We start from the raw sequence: 18,898 nt of genomic DNA on the forward strand, positions 1-18,898 counted from the left end.
AATAGAGCTTCAAGGTAAATATTACTACTCTTATAGAGACCAGGGGAATAGAGCTTCAAGGTAAATATTACTACTCTTATAGAGACCAGTGGAAGGACCAAGGGAATAGAGCTTCAAGGTAAATATTACTACTCTTATAGAGACCAGGGGAAGGACCAGGGGAATAGAGCTTCAAGGTAAATATTACTACTCTTATAGAGACCAGTGGAAGGACCAAGGGAATAGAGCTTCAAGGTAAATATTACTACTCTTATAGAGACCAGGGGAAGGACCAGGGGAATAGAGCTTCAAGGTAAATATTACTACTCTTATAGAGACCAGTGGAAGGACCAAGGGAATAGAGCTTCAAGGTAAATATTACTACTCTTATAGAGACCAGGGGAAGGACCAGGGGAATAGAGCTTCAAGGTAAATATTACTACTCTTATAGAGACCAGGGGAAGGACCAGGGGAATAGAGCTTCAAGGTAAATATTACTACTCTTATAGAGACCAGGGGAAGGACCAGGGGAATAGAGCTTCAAGGTAAATATTACTACTCTTATAGAGACCAGGGGAAGGACCAGGGGAATAGAGCTTCAAGGTAAATATTACTACTCTTATAGAGACCAGGGGAAGGACCAGGGGAATAGAGCTTCAAGGTAAATATTACTACTCTTATAGAGACCAGGGGAAGGACCAGGGGAATAGAGCTTCAAGGTAAATATTACTACTCTTATAGAGACCAGGGGAAGGACCAGGGGAATAGAGCTTCAAGGTAAATATTACTACTCTTATAGAGACCAGGGGAAGGACCAGGGGAATAGAGCTTCAAGGTAAATATTACTACTCTTATAGAGACCAGGGGAAGGACCAGGGGAATAGAGCTTCAAGGTAAATATTACTACTCTTATAGAGACCAGGGGAAGGACCAGGGGAATAGAGCTTCAAGGTAAATATTACTACTCTTATAGAGACCAGGGGAAGGACCAGGGGAATAGAGCTTCAAGGTAAATATTACTACTCTTATAGAGACCAGGGGAAGGACCAGGGGAATAGAGCTTCAAGGTAAATATTACTACTCTTATAGAGACCAGGGGAAGGACCAGGGGAATAGAGCTTCAAGGTAAATATTACTACTCTTATAGAGACCAGGGGAAGGACCAGGGGAATAGAGCTTCAAGGTAAATATTACTACTCTTATAGAGACCAGGGGAAGGACCAGGGGAATAGAGCTTCAAGGTAAATATTACTACTCTTATAGAGACCAGGGGAAGGACCAGGGGAATAGAGCTTCAAGGTAAATATTACTACTCTTATTGAGACCAGGGGAAGGACCAGGGGAATAGAGCTTCAAGGTAAATATTACTACTCTTATAGAGACCAGGGGAAGGACCAGGGGAATAGAGCTTCAAGGTAAATATTACTACTCTTATAGAGACCAGGGGAAGGACCAGGGGAATAGAGCTTCAAGGTAAATATTACTACTCTTATAGAGACCAGGGGAAGGACCAGGGGAATAGAGCTTCAAGGTAAATATTACTACTCTTATAGAGACCAGGGGAATAGAGCTTCAAGGTAAATATTACTACTCTTATAGAGACCAGGGGAAGGACCAGGGGAATAGAGCTTCAAGGTAAATATTACTACTCTTATAGAGACCAGGGGAAGGACCAGGGGAATAGAGCTTCAAGGTAAATATTACTACTCTTATAGAGACCAGGGGAAGGACCAGGGGAATAGAGCTTCAAGGTAAATATTACTACTCTTATAGAGACCAGGGGAAGGACCAGGGGAATAGAGCTTCAAGGTAAATATTACTACTCTTATAGAGACCAGGGGAAGGACCAGGGGAATAGAGCTTCAAGGTAAATATTACTACTCTTATAGAGACCAGGGGAAGGACCAGGGGAATAGAGCTTCAAGGTAAATATTACTACTCTTATTGAGACCAGGGGAAGGACCAGGGGAATAGAGCTTCAAGGTAAATATTACTACTCTTATAGAGACCAGGGGAAGGACCAGGGGAATAGAGCTTCAAGGTAAATATTACTACTCTTATAGAGACCAGGGGAAGGACCAGGGGAATAGAGCTTCAAGGTAAATATTACTACTCTTATAGAGACCAGGGGAAGGACCAGGGGAATAGAGCTTCAAGGTAAATATTACTACTCTTATAGAGACCAGGGGAATAGAGCTTCAAGGTAAATATTACTACTCTTATAGAGACCAGGGGAAGGACCAGGGGAATAGAGCTTCAAGGTAAATATTACTACTCTTATAGAGACCAGGGGAAGGACCAGGGGAATAGAGCTTCAAGGTAAATATTACTACTCTTATAGAGACCAGGGGAAGGACCAGGGGAATAGAGCTTCAAGGTAAATATTACTACTCTTATAGAGACCAAGGGGAATAGAGCTTCAAGGTCAATATTACTACTCTTATAGAGACCAAGGGGAATAGAGCTTCAAGGTAAATATTACTACTCTTATAGAGACCAGGGGAAGGACCAGGGGAATAGAGCTTCAAGGTAAATATTACTACTCTTATAGAGACCAGGGGAAGGACCAGGGGAATAGAGCTTCAAGGTAAATATTACTACTCTTATAGAGACCAGGGGAAGGACCAGGGGAATAGAGCTTCAAGGTAAATATTACTACTCTTATAGAGACCAGTTTCGGGAAGGACCAGGGGAATAGAGCTTCAAGGTAAATATTACTACTCTTATAGAGACCAGTTTCGGGAAGGACCAAGGGAATAGAGCTTCAAGGTAAATATTACTACTCTCATAGAGACCAGTTTCGGGAAGGACCAAGGGAATAGAGCTTCAAGGTAAATATTACTACTCTTATAGAGACCAGTTTCGGGAAGGACCAAGGGAATAGAGCTTCAAGGTAAATATTACTACTCTTATAGAGACCAGTTTCGGGAAGGTCCAAGGGAATAGAGCTTCAAGGTAAATATTACTACTCTCATAGAGACCAGGGGAATAGAGCTTCAAGGTAAATATTACTACTCTTATAGAGACCAGGGGAAGGACCAAGGGAATAGAGCTTCAAGGTAAATATTACTACTCTCATAGAGACCAGGGGAAGGACCAGTGGAAGGACCAGGGGAATAGAGCTTCAAGGTAAATATTACTACTCTCATAGAGACCAGGGGAAGGACCAGTGGAAGGACCAGTGGAATAGAGCTTCAAGGTAAATATATGGGTGTTTGCTTTGTTTAAAGAGTCATAAAGAAGTGTGTTAAGCTTTTTACCTTTGCAAATATGACTTGGCATAGTATAGCGCATTGAGGATTGATTGAGCATTATTGATGTATTAGGAAACTGTAGAACCATTGAATTGTAATAATGTGTATAAGACAAAAACAGAGTGACTTAATAAAAGCTTGAAACTTTGACAACTAGGCCAGATTAACGATCTGGAGAGCAAACGCCTTTGACACTCTCACTGAACAGAAAGTGACCCTGGTTATAGGTTAAAGTGATTGCACTAAAGAATATTTCACTGTGTGGACAATAATATATCTTTGGAGAAGTCAATACATATAACAATACTAGTTTCCCAGTGACTACTAGCTGACGAGCATAATAACTAACAGAATATGAGTTATTAGGTATTGATATATAAGAGAAGAAGACCCAAGGTAAGGGAGTATAGGAAGAGTCTATAAACATAAAGTACTCATCTATCCAAGGCCCCATACCCGACCGGCAAATAAGGGAGTGACAACGTGAACGAAGGTACAAACCCAACTCACGCGAAGGGCCATTACGAATACATAGAAGAGTTGGTAGGGCCGCACGGCAAGGCCCTTGTTACACCGAAGTGACAAAAATCCTAAAGTACTCTGCCCAGCCAGAGGACGGGATAGAGGCCTATGCTGCAGACGACGGGCAAAAGTCAACACCGTGACACTTCTCCCTGTGTGTATTCTCTCATTAAACTTCCTAACATGTTCAAACTCTTTCCACATCTCCCCTGTGTGTATTCGGTCACAATCTTTCAGGCTTCCTAACCGGCTAAAACTCTTTCCACAATGGGATCCCTGTTAGTGAACATTTATCCTTTGCCAAGATAATCCATCCACCTGACAGGTGTGGCATATCAAGAAGCTGATTAAACAGCATTATCATTACACAGGTGCACCTTGTGCTGGGGACAATAAAAGGCCACAAAAATGTGCTGTTTTGTCACAACACAACACCACAGATGTCACATAGGGAGCGGGCAATTGCCATGCTGACTGCAGGAATGTCCACTGGAGTGTTTGCCAGGGGATTTAATGTACAGCACCAGTCAAAAGATTGGACACGCATACTCATTCAAGGGTTTTTCTTTATTTTACTCTTTTCTACATTGTAGAATAATAGTGAAGGCATATGTAATAACACGCTAAATCATGTAGTAACTAAAAAAAAGTGTTAAAAAAATCAAAATAAATTTTAGATTCTTCAAAATTGCCACCCTTTGCCTTGATGACAGCTTTGCACACTCTTGGCTTTCTCTCAACCAGCTTCACCTGGAATCCTTTTCCAACAGTCTTGTTGGAGTTCCAATACATGCTGATGTTGGCCACTTTTCCTAACCTCGGTCCAATTCATCCCAAACCATCACATTTTGATCGACATCGGGTGATTGTGGAGGCCAGGTCATCTGATGCAGCACTCCATCACTCTCCTTCTTGGTCAAACAGCCCTTACACAGCCTGGAGGTGTGTTGGGTCATTGTCCTGTTGAAAAACAAATGATAGTCCCTGTTACGAATCCCTTTTGGCCCGACAGTCTAGGGGGGATGGTAGTGAGACCCGTAACATAACTCATGTAAATTATAATAGTGACAAAGTAAAAGTGAACGAAATAACCACGACAACTGAAATAATACCGTCAAACTCAGGGTTTATTTGATAAACACACGGTAATGGGGGGAGCAGGAAAAGGGGCTGAGCTGGACCCAAGGAAAGAAACAATAAATATGCAAAAACACCCCTAAGCTAGACTAGCCTACTTTAACAGCAGCTAACTAACTAACCAAAAATACAGTGGGTGGTCCGCCCAGTTCTAACTAGTGTGTTTAACAAAGTTTACCTACGGGTAGTGTATGCCCATGGGCGACTTGTCTTGGTTTCCCCTTTTCCCACCAGCAACAAACACCATAACCAAAACAATACTCACAGGTGATGACAAAGTGCTATGGAGGTGCTCAAACAAAAGAGAGGTTAATTAATACACAGAGAGCGAGTGAAACACAGAGATCTACAAACATGGCATTTACAAAGAGATTGAGAGCCTGAAATCTACAAAGAACAGAGATCTACCAACATGAGATTTACAAAGAGATTGAGCTAGAAATCTATATAGAACAGAGATCTACCAACATGGCATTACAAAGAGATTGAGCTCCTGAGCAAACAAATGATGGGGTTTTTAAACCATGGGGAAGGAACTGTGATAGGGTAGGAAACAGGAGGAGGTGTGTCTGATTGATGATTGATTGTTGACTGATTGGGGAGTGATGATGTTCACCTGTGAGGGGAGACAGAGAGAAAAGAAACACACACAGGATACACACACACACAGGATAATGGTATCCATAACAGTCCCACTAAGCCCAAAACAGATGGATATCGCTGCAGAATGCTGTGGTAGCCATGCTGGTTAAGTGTGCCATTAACTTGAAATAAAATCACTGACAGTGTCAACAGCAAAGCACCATCACACCTCCTCCTCCATGCTTCACGGTGGGAACCACACGTGGAGATGAACCTACTCTGCATCTCATAAAGTCATGGCAGTTGGAACCAAAAATCTCAAATTTGGACTCAATAGACCAAAGGACAGATATCTACCGGTCTAATGTCCATTGCTCGTGTTTCCTGGCCCAAGCAAGTCTCTTATTCTTAGTGGTGACCCTTTAGAAGTGGTTTCTTTGCAGCAATTCGACCATGAAGGACTGATTCACGCAGTCTCCTCTGAACAGCTGATTTTTAGATGTGTCTCTTACTTGAACTCTGTGAAACATTTATTTGGGCTGCAATTTCTGAGGCTGGTAACTCTAATGAACTTATCCTCTGCAGCAGAAGTAACTCTGGGTCTTCCTTTCCTTTGGCGGTCATCAGAGCGCTTGATGGTTTTGCACATGAAGAAACGGATCGACTTACTTCATGTCTTAAAGTAATGATGGACTGTTGTTTCTCTTTGCTTATTTGAGCTGTTCTTGCCCTAATATTAAATTCATATTTTTAACAAATAGGGCTATCTTCTGTATACCACCCTTACCTTGTCACATTACAACCGATTGGCTCAAACGCATTAAGAACGAAAGAAGGACTACTATCCTACTGCCCCACCATTTATTGGGCATTCTCCTGTCCTACGTCCTTGTGTTCAGAGGCCTACATCTGTCCTATGTCCTACTGTTCAACCGTCTACATCCTTACCTCCTGTGTGGTTTATCTCATGTCTTCTCAGGTTACCTAACTCCTTAAAACTCTTGTCACACTGGGAGCAGTGGTAAGGCTTCACCCCTGTGTGTATTCTCTCGTGTGTTTTCAGGTTACATAACTGGGCAAAACTTTTTCCACACTGGGAGCAGTGGTAAGGCTTCTCCCCTGTGTGTATTCTCTCATGTCTTTTCAGGCCACTTAAGTGGTTACAACCCTTTCCACACTGGGAGCAGTGGTACGGCTTTTCTCCCGTATGCATTGTCTCATGTATTTTCAGGCCCCCTAACCTTGTAAACCTCTTTGCACACTGTGAGCAGTGGTATGGCTTCTCCCATGGGTGTATTCTCTCATGTTGCATCAGGTGTCCTTTCTGGTTAAAACTCCTCCCTGTATGAATTCTCTCATGTTTTTTCAGGTATCCTCTCTGGTTATAGCTCTTTCCACACTGGGAACAGTGGTAAGGCTTCTCCCCTGTGTGTATTCTCTCATGTTGTTTCAGGTATCCTTTGTGGTTAAAATTCTTTCCACACTGGGCACAGTGGTACGGCTTTTCTCCTGTATGTATTCTCTCATGTTGTTTCAGGTCCCGTAACTGTTTAAAACCCTTTCCACAGTGCGAGCAGTGGTGTCGTCTTGTTGGTTTGGACGTCTCTGGCTCTGGTTCCTGGGAGTCTGGTCTTTCTCCTGTCAAAGACAGAGTGTTTATTTAAATAGAGACCTGAATTAAACCTCCACATGATAAAATATCCTTACTACAAGGGTAAATCCTAATTAGATCCCTCAATAATCTGAGGCCAGTTTTAACAATCTTGGTGTGATTTTAAAACAAATGTAGAGCTTCCCGGTAATTACTGCTATGTTTACATTACTTATTTTATTCATCCTGTTTTACAAGTCAGAACACAAAAAATAAACAATTCCCGGACACCCAAGACACAGATGTCGCTGGAATCCACTCGAGCAGGTGGTTCTAAATATATAACTTCCATAGCTGTACGATACAGAATCCGACCTACCAATTTCTTATTTAGACGGTCACAGGTTTTCAAAATGTTGACTATGACTGATGTCATGACATTTTGGGTAAAGTAAAAAATAAGAATAAATATTTTGGGTAGATGATCCTAAAACTGATAGTAACTATAAATATACTCAGCAAAAAAAGAAACATCCTCTCACTGTCAACTGCGTTTATTTTCAGCAAACTGAACATATGTTCATACAAATATTTACACAAGATTCAACAACAGACAAACTAAACAAGTTTCACAGACATGTGACTAACACAAATGTAATAATGTGTCCCTGAACAAAGGGGGGTTCAAAATCAAAAGTAGCAGTCAGTATCTGGTGTGGCCACCAGCTGCATTAAGTAATGCAGTGCATCTCCTCCTCATGGACTGCACTAGATTTGCCAGTTCTTGCTGTGAGATGTTACCCCACTCTTCCACCAAGGCACCTGCAAGTTCCAGGACATTTCTGGGGGGAATGGCTTTAGCCCTCATCCTCCGATCAAACAGGTCCTCGACGTGCTCAATAGAATTGAGATCCGGAATCTTTGCTGGCCATGGCAGAACACTGGTGGCATTCCTGTCTTGCAGGACATCATGCACAGAACGAGCAGTATGGCTGGTGGCAACAAGCTCACCCCTGGTGAGACAAAACCGCGACTCGTCAGTGAAGAGTACTTTTTACAATATTTATGTCAGATCACCACCAAATCCAAAAAACACAGCCATTTTTCCCAGCCAAAGATAGTCACAAAAGCAGAATTAGAGATAAAATTAATCCCTAACCTTTGATAATCTTCATCAGATGACACTCATATGACATGATGTTACACAATACATTTATGTTTTGTTCAATAATATGCATATTTATATCTACAAATCTCGGTTTACATTGGCGCCATGTTAAGAAATGCCTCCAAAATATCCGGAGTAATTACAGAGAGCCACGTCATATAACAGAAGTACTCATCATAAACTTTGACGAAAGATACATGTTTTACATATAATTAAAGATACACTGGTTCTTAATGCAACCGCTGTGTCAGATTTTTTTTTTAAACGTTACGAAAAAAGCATACCATGCAATAATCTGAGACGGCGCTCAGAAGTAAATATATTTCTCCACCATGTTGGAGTCAACAGAAATACGAAATTACATGATAAATATTCCCTTACCTTTGATGATCTTTCATCAGAATGCAGTGCAAGGAATCCTAGTTCCACAATGAATCGTTGTTTTGTTCGATAATATCCATTACTACTGTCCAATTAGCTACTTTTGCTAGCACGTTTAGTTCACATGTCCAAAAGCTGTCGCTGGTCCAGGCGAACTCGGGCAAAAAGTTATATTCCAGGTCGAATAAACTGGTCAAACTAAGTAGAGAATCAATCTTCAGGATGTTATTATCATATATATCCAATAACATTCCAACCATTCGTTTTTGTCTACAGAGTAATGGAATGCAAGACGATATCATGAGTACTGCGCGTAACCAGGAACTGGCATTCTGCCAGACCAGTGACTCAAATAGCTGCCATCCGGTCCCACATCACACTAGAGGCTTCATTCCACGTTCTACTGACCGTTGACATCTAGTGGAAGGCGTAGGTAGTGCAAACAGATCCATATCTTATTTGAATAGGCGATGAGTTGAAAATCAACCAGCCCCAGAATTTCCACTTCCTGTTTGGAAGTTTGCCTGCCCTGTGAGTTATGTTATACTAATAATTCAAACAGTTTTAGAAACTTCAGAGTGTTTTCTATCCAATAGTAATAATAATATGCATATATTAGCATCTGGGACAGAGTAGGAGGCAGTTCACTATGGGCACGCAATTCATCCAATGTGAAAATGCTGCCCACTATCCCTAAAAGGTTAAGTCCAGAGAGCCCATAAAAGTTATCGAGATCTTCAATGAGACATTTCAGGGATCTAGCTTGCAGACTTAACATAAAATTGAGTCTGAAAAACAGCTTCTATCTCAAGGCCATCAGACTGTTAAACAGCCACCACTAACATTGAGTGGCTGCTGCCAACACACTGACACTGACTCAACTCCAGCCACTTTAATAATGGGAATTGATGGGAAATGATGTAAATATATCACTAGCCACTTTAAACAATGCTACCTTATATAATGTTACTTACCCTACATTATTCATCCCATATGCATACGTATATACTGTATCATCGACTGTATCCTTATGTAATACATGTATCACTAGCCACTTTAACTATGCCACTTTGTTTACATACTCATCTCATATGTATATACTGTACTCGATACCATCTACTGTATCATCACTCATTCATATATCCTTATGTACATATTCTTTATCCCCTTACACTGTGTACAAGACAGTAGTTTTGGAATTGTTAGATTACTTGTTGGTTATTACTGCATTGTCGGAACTAGAAGCACAAGCATTTCGCTACACTCGCATTAACATCTGCTAACCATGTGTATGTGACAAATAAAATGTGATTTGTGATTTGATTTGATTCATCGGAAAACATCTTTGTTATTAAGCCTTGGATTTCTAATCCTCTAATGGTGTTATTGGATCTGATTTTAATAGCGAGCAATTCGATGGCCATAACGAATGGATATGGTGACAGCGGACACCCTTGTTTACCTCCTCTTGACAATTCAAAACTCTGAGAAGTAGCAGCTATTTACTCATTTACACCTGGGGTTGCGAAACATTATTTTTTACCCATTTTATAAGAGAATGATCCCCTCCCCCAAAAATCCTGGCATTTATAAATACAATCCAGTCTTACTTTATCAAAGGCAATTTCAAAATTTGCAAAAAATACCAGGCCTGGCTTCTTCAATGTTTCATGTTTTCTATTATTTCTAGTAGTTTATCTCCAATGTATCGTCCATGTAAAAAACCTGTCTGATCAGGATGAACAATACCTGGTAAAACCTTTTAAATTCTGAGTACTATGCATTTCGCTAGTATTTTTTGCATCACAACGTTGAAGTTTAAGGGGCCTTCATTTTTTTTTTAGATAGATTGGATCTTTATATTTGCCATGTGGGTCTTGTTTTAATAATAGTGAAATCAGACCTTCCAGCTGAGTACCTGACAGACTACAATTTCTATAGGTGTAGTTAAAACAAACTAATAATGGAGCTTTCAGTAAATCAAAAAAGGCTTGATATACATCTACCGGTATGCCATCAAGCCCTGTGGTTTTTCCAGACTGAAAGGATTTAACCTGTTGGATCTCTAGGGGCACTATTTCATTTTTGGATAAAAAACGTTCCCGTTTTAAGCGCAATATTTTGTCACGAAAAGATGCTCGACTATGCATATTCTTGACAGTTTTTGAAAGAAAACACTCTGAAGTTTCAGAATCAGAAAAGATATTGTCTGTAAGTGCCCCAGAACTCATTCTACAGGCGAAACCAAGATGATGCGTCAACCAGGAAATGAGCAGAATCTCTGAAGCTCTGTTTTCCATTGTCTCCTTATATGGCTGTGATTGCGCAAGGAATGAGCCTACACTTTCTGTCGTTTCCCCAAGGTGTTTGCAGCATTGTGACGTATTTGTAGGCATATCATTGGAAGATTGACCATAAGAGACTACATTTTCCAAGTGTCCGCCTGGTGTCCTGCATGGAATTCGGTGCGCAAACGCCAGCTGCTTGTACTTTTCCATTTGATTGAGGGGAGAAACCATGCTTCCACGAACGATATATCATTGAAGAGATATGTGAAAAACACCTTGAGGATTGATTCTAAACAACGTTTGCCATGTTTTCAGTCGATATTATGGAGTTAATTTGGAAAAAAGTTCGCGTTTTGAGGACTGAATTTTCGTTTTTTTTTTGGTAGCCAAATGTGATGTACAAAACGGAGCTATTTCTAATACACAAAGAATCTTTTTTGGAAAAACTGAGCATCTGCTATCTAACAGAGTCTCCTCATTGAAAACATCCGAAGTTCTTCAAAGGTAAATTATTTTATTTGAAGGCTTTTATGTTTTTGTTGAAATCTTGCGTGCTGGATGCTAATGCTAACGCTAAATGCTACGCTAGCTAGCCACTTTTACACAAATGATTGTTTTCCTATGGTTGAGAAGCATATTTTGAAAATCTGAGATGACAGTGTTGTTTACAAAAGGCTAAGCTTGAGAGATGGCATATTTATTTCATTTCATTTGCGATTTTCATGAATAGTTAACGTTGCGTTATGGTAATGAGCTTAGGTCTGTAAATAGAATCCCGGATCCGGGTTTGGTCGACGCAACAGGTTAATAGCCTCAAAAAGGTATTCCTCTGTAATTTGGCCTTCGCACGGTTCTTCTTTTTTGTTGAAAGGATTCCTCATCATTCAGAGGGTGAGACAGATTAGAGAACATTTGCTTGAAATATTTAGCGTCGTCTTTTAAAATATAATTTGGAGAATCATAAATGACTAAGACTTTTAGTAAAGAGTTTCGCAGGTTATTTTAGGTTCAGATTAAGGAAGAAGTCGGTGCATTTTCACCCATATTCACCCATATTCCACCCAGTTGGCTTTCATTTTTGTAATATTTTACATTAGTTCTGGAATAAGTTCCTCTAGTTCTTTTCCCTCTCATTTTGTATCTCTGTAGTTTTTATAGCATCTATCTGTACTATTAGTTCATGTATCTCTGTAGTTTTTATAGCTGTCTACCTGTACTATTAGTTCATGTATCTCTGTAGTTTTTATAGCTGTCTACCTGTACTATTAGTTACTGTATCTCTGTAGTTTTTATAGCATCTACCTGTACTATTAGTTACTGTATCTCTGTAGTTTTTATAGCTGTCTACCTGTACTATTAGTTACTGTATCTCTGTAGTTTTTATAGCATCTACCTGTACTATTAGTTACTGTATCTCTGTAGTTTTTATAGCATCTACCTGTACTATTAGTTAATGTATCTCTGTAGTTTTTATAGCATCTACCTGTACTATTAGTTCATGTATCTCTGTAGTTTTTATAGCTGTCTACCTGTACTATTAGTTACTGTATCTCTGTAGTTTTTATAGCTGTCTACCTGTACTATTAGTTACTGTATCTCTGTAGTTTTTATAGCTGTCTACCTGTACTATTAGTTCATGTATCTCTGTAGTTTTTATAGCTGTCTATCTGTACTATTAGTTAATGTATCTCTGTAGTTTTTATAGCATCTACCTGTACTATTAGTTACTGTATCTCTGTAGTTTTTATAGCATCTACCTGTACTATTAGTTACTGTATCTCTGTAGTTTTTATAGCTGTCTATCTGTACTATTAGTTACTGTATCTCTGTAGTTTTATCGCATCTACCTGTACTATTAGTTCATGTATCTCTGTAGTTTTTATAGCTGTCTACCTGTACTATTAGTTCATGTATCTCTGTAGTTTATATAGCATCTACCTGTACTATTAGTTACTGTATCTCTGTAGTTTTTATAGCTGTCTACCTGTACTATTAGTTCATGTATCTCTGTAGTTTTTATAGCTGTCTATCTGTACTATTAGTTAATGTATCTCTGTAGTTTTTATAGCATCTACCTGTACTATTAGTTACTGTATCTCTGTAGTTTTTATAGCATCTACCTGTACTATTAGTTACTGTATCTCTGTAGTTTTTATAGCTGTCTATCTGTACTATTAGTTACTGTATCTCTGTAGTTTTATCGCATCTACCTGTACTATTAGTTCATGTATCTCTGTAGTTTTTATAGCTGTCTACCTGTACTATTAGTTCATGTATCTCTGTAGTTTATATAGCATCTACCTGTACTATTAGTTACTGTATCTCTGTAGTTTTTATAGCTGTCTACCTGTACTATTAGTTACTGTATCTCTGTAGTTTATATAGCATCTACCTGTACTATTAGTTACTGTATCTCTGTAGTTTATATAGCATCTACCTGTACTATTAGTTACTGTATCTCTGTAGTTTTTATAGCTGTCTACCTGTACTATTAGTTCATGTATCTCTGTAGTTTTTATAGCATCTACCTGTACTATTAGTTACTGTATCTCTATAGTTTTTATAGCTGTCTATCTGTACTATTAGTTACTGTATCTCTGTAGTTTTTATAGCATCTACCTGTACTATTAGTTAATGTATCTCTGTAGTTTTTATAGCATCTACCTGTACTATTAGTTCATGTATCTCTGTAGTTTTTATAGCATCTACCTGTACTATTAGTTCATGTATCTCTGTAGTTTTTATAGCTGTCTACCTGTACTATTAGTTACTGTATCTCTGTAGTTTTTATAGCTGTCTACCTGTACTATTAGTTCATGTATCTCTGTAGTTTTTATAGCATCTACCTGTACTATTAGTTACTGTATCTCTGTAGTTTTTATAGCTGTCTACCTGTACTATTAGTTACTGTATCTCTGTAGTTTTTATAGCATCTACCTGTACTATTAGTTCATGTATCTCTGTAGTTTATATAGCATCTACCTGTACTATTAGTTCATGTATCTCTGTAGTTTTTATAGCTGTCTACCTGTACTATTAGTTCATGTATCTCTGTAGTTTTTATAGCATCTACCTGTACTATTAGTTCATGTATCTCTGTAGTTTTTATAGCTGTCTACCTGTACTATTAGTTACTGTATCTCTGTAGTTTTTATAGCTGTCTACCTGTACTATTAGTTCATGTATCTCTGTAGTTTTTATAGCTGTCTATCTGTACTATTAGTTACTGTATCTCTGTAGTTTTTATAGCATCTACCTGTACTATTAGTTACTGTATCTCTGTAGTTTTTATAGCATCTACCTGTACTATTAGTTCATGTATCTCTGTAGTTTTTATAGCTGTCTACCTGTACTATTAGTTCATGTATCTCTGTAGTTTTTATAGCTGTCTATCTGTACTATTAGTTACTGTATCTCTGTAGTTTTTATAGCATCTACCTGTACTATTAGTTCATGTATCTCTGTAGTTTTTATAGCTGTCTACCTGTACTATTAGTTCATGTATCTCTGTAGTTTTATAGCATCTACCTGTACTATTAGTTACTGTATCTCTGTAGTTCAACCCCTCCCATCTGTCTCTAAACACCATCCAGTCCCTTCAGCTCCATTCAACCCCTCCCATCTCTTAACACCATCCAGTCCCTTCAGCTCCATTCAACCCCTCCCATCTGTCTCTAAACACCATCCAGTCCCTTCAGCTCCATTCAACCCCTCCCATCTCTTAACACCATCCAGTCCCACCCTTCAGCTCCATTCAACCCCTCCCATCTCTTAACACCATCCAGTCCCTTCAGCTCCATTCAACCCCTCCCATCTGTCTCTAAACACCATCCAGTCTCACCCTTCAGCTCCATTCAACCCCTCCCATCTCCTAACACCATCCAGTCCCTTCAGCTCCATTCAACCCCTCCCATCTGTCTCTTAACACCATCCAGTCCCTTAAGCTCCATTCAACCCCTCCCATCTCTTAACACCATCCAGTCCCACCCTTCAGCTCCATTCAACCCCTCCCATCTCTTAACACCATCCAGTCCCTTCAGCTCCATTCAACCCCTCCCATCTGTCTCTTAACACCATCCAGTCCCTTCAGCTCCATTCAACCCCTCCCATCTCTAAACACCATCCAGTCCCTTCAGCTCCATTCAACCCCTCCCATCTGTCTCTAAACACCATCCAGTCCCACCCTTCAGCTCCATTCAACCCCTCCCATCTGTCTCTTAACATCCATATGGGATTTATATTTGCCATATATATATATTTTAACTGTGCTGTGATGCTTCACAAAAGTACTAAACTTTTCGATTCTCATAGTTTCTACAGATTGTAAATGAAAGATAAACATTTTTGTTAAAATAATTATAATATTATTGATTGAATAGGACTTTTCAAATCACCCAGTATTGCCATCTGCAGCGTTAGTTCTGGGTAAATGTTGCAATTCTTCAGCCATTCCTGGACCTGTGACCAAAAACGAGCTACATATGGACAGTACCAAAATAAATTATCTAATGACTGCCTTCTCGCAGCAAAATCTGCAGAGCTGGGAAGATTGTATCCCCATATATAACATTATATTGGTTGCAAGAATTTTGTATAATAATTGAAGCTTTGAATCCGCCGTCATTTTGTGTGTCGATTCATAAACCATGTGTCATGGAATCAGTACAATGAAAATCTCTTGCCAACTATTTTGACATTTATTTGGCACAGCTGTCAGTTGTTTGGTCCTTAAATGGAACTGGTAAACATTTCTATTTATCACAATTTGATCCTTAATGCAGGGCCGACAAGTTCCTGTTCTACAGTCTAGTAAAGACAGGGGGGTTGACTGGGACAGGCAATGTAACATCCAGAATGTTTTTAGGAAAAGGGTTTTGTAAAACATGCACCTTACATCAGATCATCTTGAAACTTTCTCTCTAAAGCGAACTTTCATCAAGGTTTTATATGGTCTATTGGTTTCTCTCTAAAGCTAACTTTCATCAAGGTTGTATATGGTCTATTGGTTTCTCTCTAAAGCTAACTTTCATCAAGGTTGTATATGGTATATTGGTTTCTCTCTAAAGCTAACTTTCATCAAGGTTGTATATGGTCTATTGGTTTCTCTCTAAAACAACTTACATCAAGGTTTTACATGTCAACTAACAGAACTGTCTACTGTGGTGGAAATATACAAGTCTATCTTCCTGTCAACAAACAGAACTCTGCTGGTTGTCCAGGTAACAGATACCAGTCTATCTTCCTGTAAACAAACAGAACTCTGCTGGTTGTCCGGGTAACAGATACCAGTCTATCTTCCTGTCAACTAACATAACTCTGCTGGTTGTCCTGGTAACAGATTCCAGTGGGCAGATCTATTGTATTTGTTCAAACTAAATTACAGCACTTACTTTGATGTGTCAAATCTGATCCTTTCTTCTCTTGTCGTCCTCTCACAGTTCCACTCAGCCCCGTTGTTTTCCTGCAGTCCACCAGCAGCACAGACAACCTCTTCATACCCAGCATTAAGGAGCTACCAGGAGAGGCACGACACAGGGACTCCGGGAGGGAGGAAGGGCTAGCGTTGTCCTGGTAACCACAAAGAGGGGACACAGACACATATCATTATGGATGCTGATGTCACTGTTGTCATAAACTGCTTTACAGAAACACAGCCCAGACCCAGATAGAGCAAGCTGTATGCTAGACCAGGCCAAGCTATATGCTAGACCAGACAGACCAAGCTGTATGCTAGACCAGACCAAGCTGTACCATCTGGTGTTCTGATCTGGAGAGACTCTTCTCTGCCTCGTCAGCATCAGGATGTTGTTGAGGCTCCCCAGAGGATCCAGGATCGTCATGTCTCTCTCCTGTGTGAATGACAACATCAAACAGACAGTCAACCTATGATCTTCTATTGCGATCATAGGGTCTTACCAGAGCCATTAATATGTCTAAAAAGGGCCTAAATTTATGCCTTTAAAAAAAAATACTGTTTGTGATGCAAGTGTAAAAGGGTCGTTCCATGAAGTGGGTGGCTTTTACATCCCTTTGATATTTTAAGTAGAAATTATGCACCAGAATTGGATTGTAGAATCCTGTTATACAAGATGAAGTGAGCTTTAATATAGACCACATGGAGAATAAAATACATCTAATTTAAAAAATATATATGTACCAATGGCAGTACTGAACAACATATTCAAGTGTAGAACTTCAGTAGAATCCCCCATTTAAAACCACATTAGTTCAACAACGGCATCGTTTGTGCCCCTGTTTTTAAGACAGTACTCACGGATGGAAATCGGATATTCTGACTCCTCCTCCTTTTTCACTCCTAAAACATCTTCCTCCTCTTTTATTGAGATATCCTCCTCTTCCTCTTTTACTCCAAAAGGTTCTTCCGCTTCTTTCGCTACATTCTCCTCCTTCAATGTTACGGCATCTTCCTCATTTTTGATTCTGAAAGGTTCTTCCTCTTCTTTCACTATATTCTCTTTCTTCAATGTTACGGGATCTTCATCCTTTTTGATTCTGAAAGATTCTACCTTCTCATTTTCCACTCTGACAACCTCTTTCCCATCTTCCTCTTTCCCTGTAATATCATCCTCTTGTTTCAATGTGATAGCCTCCTCTTCCATTCTGAAAGCTTCTTCCTCTCCTTTCACCAGATCTTTCTCCGTCTAGTTTCGTGACCTCATGCTCCGGGCGATTAGCCTTGTGCAGTATCAAGTTAACACATTCGCTAATTTAAGAAGCAAACTACGTTTAAATTAACAAGTAGATGCGTAAACAGAATTGTGTTCCAAACACTAAGATTAATATACACAAGATTAGACTAAAGAGCTTAAACGCTGCGGATCTATGTTCGCTAGCAAACCACCGCATTGGTTGAAACGGAAGCCTTTTGTCTCTGTTGAAGAAGCCTCCTGTTCCGTCCACTAGATTATACGTCACGCAAGAAGCATCACCTGAAAAACTCACATCGTCATCTGCTGACTGGAGTGAGCAACACAGATCGGAACAAAAATAAAGCAATGTCAAAAGAAGTCATTTAAAAACAACCAGATGTTATGTTCTCTTACTTCTTACAGCCAATACTTTCCTCCAGGGATGCCCTGCCCATTAGGCAGGATTAGGTGACAGATTGACGAGGGTGGCATATTCCGAGCTAAATGGACCAAGGCTCATCACTAACAACAAATATTAACACCTCACATAATTCTGCCCAAAAACAATTTAAAAAAACTTCTCACTCAGCGGCATGTGGGCTATTTAGGTGAGTGGTGGTGTTTCCACATGAAGCAGTGCCCACTTTGCAAAAGGTAACATGGACAGATGTGTCTCTACCTGTGTAGAGCACATGCCCCTTTACCCTTCCAGTCTCTAAAGTGCCCTGGTATAATTTGTATTCATTTTTTCTCATCAGTTATTCTGAACCCACTGCCTGCAAGTCGTTGTTAAATTCACCTCAGTGATTTGTATTTTCCTTCAACTTTCTGAAGAGGAAACAGCCAGGAAATGCCCCTGTCTGAGTGCATTTGTCTACCACTATGTGTAGCTGTTAGCGATGATGCTAATGATCCACTATGTGTAGCTGTTAGCGATGATGCTAATGATCCACTATGTGTAGCTGTTAGCGATGATGCTAATGACAACCATCTTTTGGTTGATGGAAAAGATTCCCAAAAAACCTTGTCAATTAAATGTTAACTACAAAGTAGTCTGTTCCTACCTGGCAGAATGATATCATGACTATTTGCATTAATCCAGTTGTGATTTGTTCAGCAGACTCTGCAATCACATGTGTGCTACAGAGACACTACAAACCAAGCAAGGCTCTTGCTGGTGCCGCTTGAATTAAAGGGTATCTACACACAAAAATGAAAATGTTTTAGATTTTTCTCAGACTTCAAAAGTGGTCTCCTTTTGTTGTTTTTCTATTAACAATGTAATTTTGAGAGCGAAAAACGGAAAAACGGGGACAAATCAGAAACCTGGAAAAACTAAATGTAGA

The 18,898-nt window shown here is 39.6% G+C and overlaps 1 protein-coding gene across 2 annotated transcripts; it reads right to left on the bottom strand.

Annotated features, from left to right (window-relative positions):
- Positions 1 to 5,998: 5,998 nt before the first annotated feature.
- Positions 5,999 to 18,037, bottom strand: LOC118947620 (zinc finger protein 436-like). Of its 2 annotated transcripts, none has more exons than XM_036972557.1 (4): positions 17,177 to 18,037; positions 16,654 to 16,751; positions 16,293 to 16,470; positions 5,999 to 7,112 (listed from the first exon to the last, which is right to left on the bottom strand). In XM_036972557.1, the coding sequence occupies exons 1-4, from the start codon at positions 17,520 to 17,522 to the stop codon at positions 6,403 to 6,405; spliced, it is 1,332 nt and encodes a 443-aa protein (XP_036828452.1). In that variant the 5' UTR covers positions 17,523 to 18,037; the 3' UTR covers positions 5,999 to 6,402. The 2 variants fall into 2 exon arrangements, with proteins under 2 accessions (XP_036828452.1, XP_036828453.1); XM_036972558.1 differs by lacking the exon at positions 5,999 to 7,112 and adding an exon at positions 7,822 to 8,078 and having other exon boundaries at positions 17,177 to 17,886.
- Between the last annotated feature and the right edge of the window lie 861 nt (positions 18,038 to 18,898).

This window comes from Oncorhynchus mykiss, unplaced genomic scaffold (genome assembly GCF_013265735.2).
Source record: "Oncorhynchus mykiss isolate Arlee unplaced genomic scaffold, USDA_OmykA_1.1 un_scaffold_173, whole genome shotgun sequence".
Lineage (NCBI taxonomy): Eukaryota > Metazoa > Chordata > Actinopteri > Salmoniformes > Salmonidae > Oncorhynchus > Oncorhynchus mykiss.